Genomic DNA, 2,035 nt, shown 5'->3' with positions numbered 1-2,035 from the left:
GTTCGGTCTTTGTAATCCTGGTGCTGTTTGTGAGGCTGGTCAGAGCCGTTCTCATACACATGGACCATCCTATCACCACTGACCTTCCACTGCACCTTGGTATCTCCAGGCAGGTTTGCTGTTGTTTTAAATGGCAGCTGGACAGGCGCCTCCCTCTTGTCCACCTCCACCTGACAGTCTGAGAAGACGACAAACAAAAGATGAGCTGTACAGACAGCAGCAGTGGGTTTCTGAGTAGAACAGAAGGAGGAGCTTTTGTATCTCCTCACAGTACTCTGTAGTTTCACTGTGTTTACACTGTGTGTGCGCAGGCCTGGACCTCTAACAAAGCTTGGACTTCACTGTTGGTCCATTTCTCTATAATTTGTTCCAGTTTAGAGCAAGCTGTTCTTCACAGTTCTTGATGACGTGGATTTCACTATATACATCAGTATTTGCCTCGCACCCCACCACATGGAAACCACACAAACCTTTGACTCTGAGCAGCACTCTTTTGTATCTCTGGATCTCCCCGTAGACTCTACAGCTGTATCCTCCTTTGTCTCCATCTGTGGGGTGTTTCAGGGTCAGACTGAGGTTTCCAGTTTTCAGCAGGTCTTCGTTCATCTCCGTTCGGTCTCTGTAAAGCTGGTGCTGTTCTCCAGGCTGGTCAGAGCCGTTCTTATACACGTGGACCTTCCTGTCATTGCTGTCCCTCCACACCACTTCAGCAACTTCAGGCAGGTTTTCTGAGGTTTTGAACGGCAGCTCGACAGACTCCTCCTCCTCTAACTCCTTCTGGCAGACTGAGAGGACAACAAACACAACATGAGCTGTAGCAGCAGCAGGTTTTCAGAGTTGTAGAGAAAGCTGAAGCACAGAAGCAGACCTGTCTAAAACCTGGAGATATCTTTTTTTTTTTTGAAAAGTCTTCTGCAGAGGGCTTTGGTTTGGTTTTGTGTGTCTAAAATACACTTTATTAATAGCTTCCTATTTTCTTTATAATTAGAATTGTCAAGTCTGGTGCATAAGGGGCCGGGCTTTAGGAGCCATTTATGTTTGTGTGCCTCTGTTTTTACACCATGATATGTCTTTTTGGTACAGTTTTTAAGGTAGGTACATTTAATTACCATCAGGTGTTATTGGTCAGTAGGACCTTAAGGTTGTTGTGATCAATGTTCAATGATGTTGAATACTAAGAGGAACTGTTAAACTATGAATAAACTATGAATACAACCATTGGCGAGCAATAAATGTGTTAAATGGACAAGATATGTACAGTTGGAGTTATTACACTTTCTCAAGTTTCAATGGCATCTGCAGCTCACACACACAAAACAGCACTGACCTTTGACTTTCAGCTCCACTTGTTTCTTCATCAGGATGTTTCCCTCCCTGCTGTAGGCGGTGCAGGTGTAGGTGTCTGTGTCCCAGTCTGTGGGGTACTTCAGGGTCAGACTGAAGTTTCCAGTTCTCAGCGGGTCTTCATTTATCTTTGTTCGGTCTCTGTAACGCTGGTCCTGATCTTGAAGCTGGTCAGATCTGTTCTCGTACACGTGGACCTTCCTGTTGAATCTGGTCTTCCACTCTACTTTAGCAACTTCAGGCAGGTTTATGGTAGTTTTGCAGGGCAGCTTGACAGACTCCACCCCTGAAACCACCTCCTCCTGGGGGACTGAGAGGACAACAAACACAACATCAGTCGTACAGACTAAAGCAACTCTGAGCATTTTTGACTGGTTCAAATGACATATTTTCAATGAAATGTTTGACAGGTTCCAGTCTGAAACATGTCCAACTGCCCCACTGAAAATAAACAGTTTCTTTGTTTTATTTATGTCCAATCAGCAGCAGAGATAAAGTCCATCCAAATCAAATCAGGTTTGTCTATGACAAGATTTATTTTTTCATGAACTCTGCAGCTCTACTTAAAGAAATACAAATAATCTATACCATTCATCAGTGAGCTGATAAACGATCATTCAGTTTTATGATGATTTATTTCATCCAGTCTGCTGCTGATCAATAAGCTCTGCCTTTCTAAACCACTGAGAAC

At 43.7% G+C, this 2,035-nt stretch overlaps 1 protein-coding gene across 2 annotated transcripts in view; it reads right to left on the bottom strand.

Moving 5' to 3' along the window:
* LOC102295166 overlaps window positions 1–1,923 on the bottom strand; it is a 22,424-nt gene extending 20,501 nt beyond the window's left edge. The window contains exons 1-2 of one of the 2 annotated variants that reach the window (XM_042217107.1): window positions 1,328–1,915; window positions 471–785 (exon numbers count right to left, since the gene is read on the bottom strand). In XM_042217107.1, the coding sequence (XP_042073041.1) occupies window positions 471–785; window positions 1,328–1,709 (697 nt within the window). In that variant the 5' untranslated portion in view covers window positions 1,710–1,915. Of the gene's footprint in view, window positions 1–470; window positions 786–1,327 lie in introns of both variants that reach the window. The other variant, XM_042217106.1, reaches the window with a different exon arrangement.
* Between the last annotated feature and the right edge of the window lie 112 nt (window positions 1,924–2,035).

The sequence above is a fragment of the Haplochromis burtoni genome, unplaced genomic scaffold (genome assembly GCF_018398535.1).
Source record: "Haplochromis burtoni strain Fernald_Lab_line unplaced genomic scaffold, NCSU_Asbu1 Contig_1601, whole genome shotgun sequence".
In the NCBI taxonomy this organism is placed as follows: domain Eukaryota; kingdom Metazoa; phylum Chordata; class Actinopteri; order Cichliformes; family Cichlidae; genus Haplochromis; species Haplochromis burtoni.
Note: the sequence above shows the minus strand (reverse complement) of the source record. Positions and strands in the feature narration are given on the sequence as shown.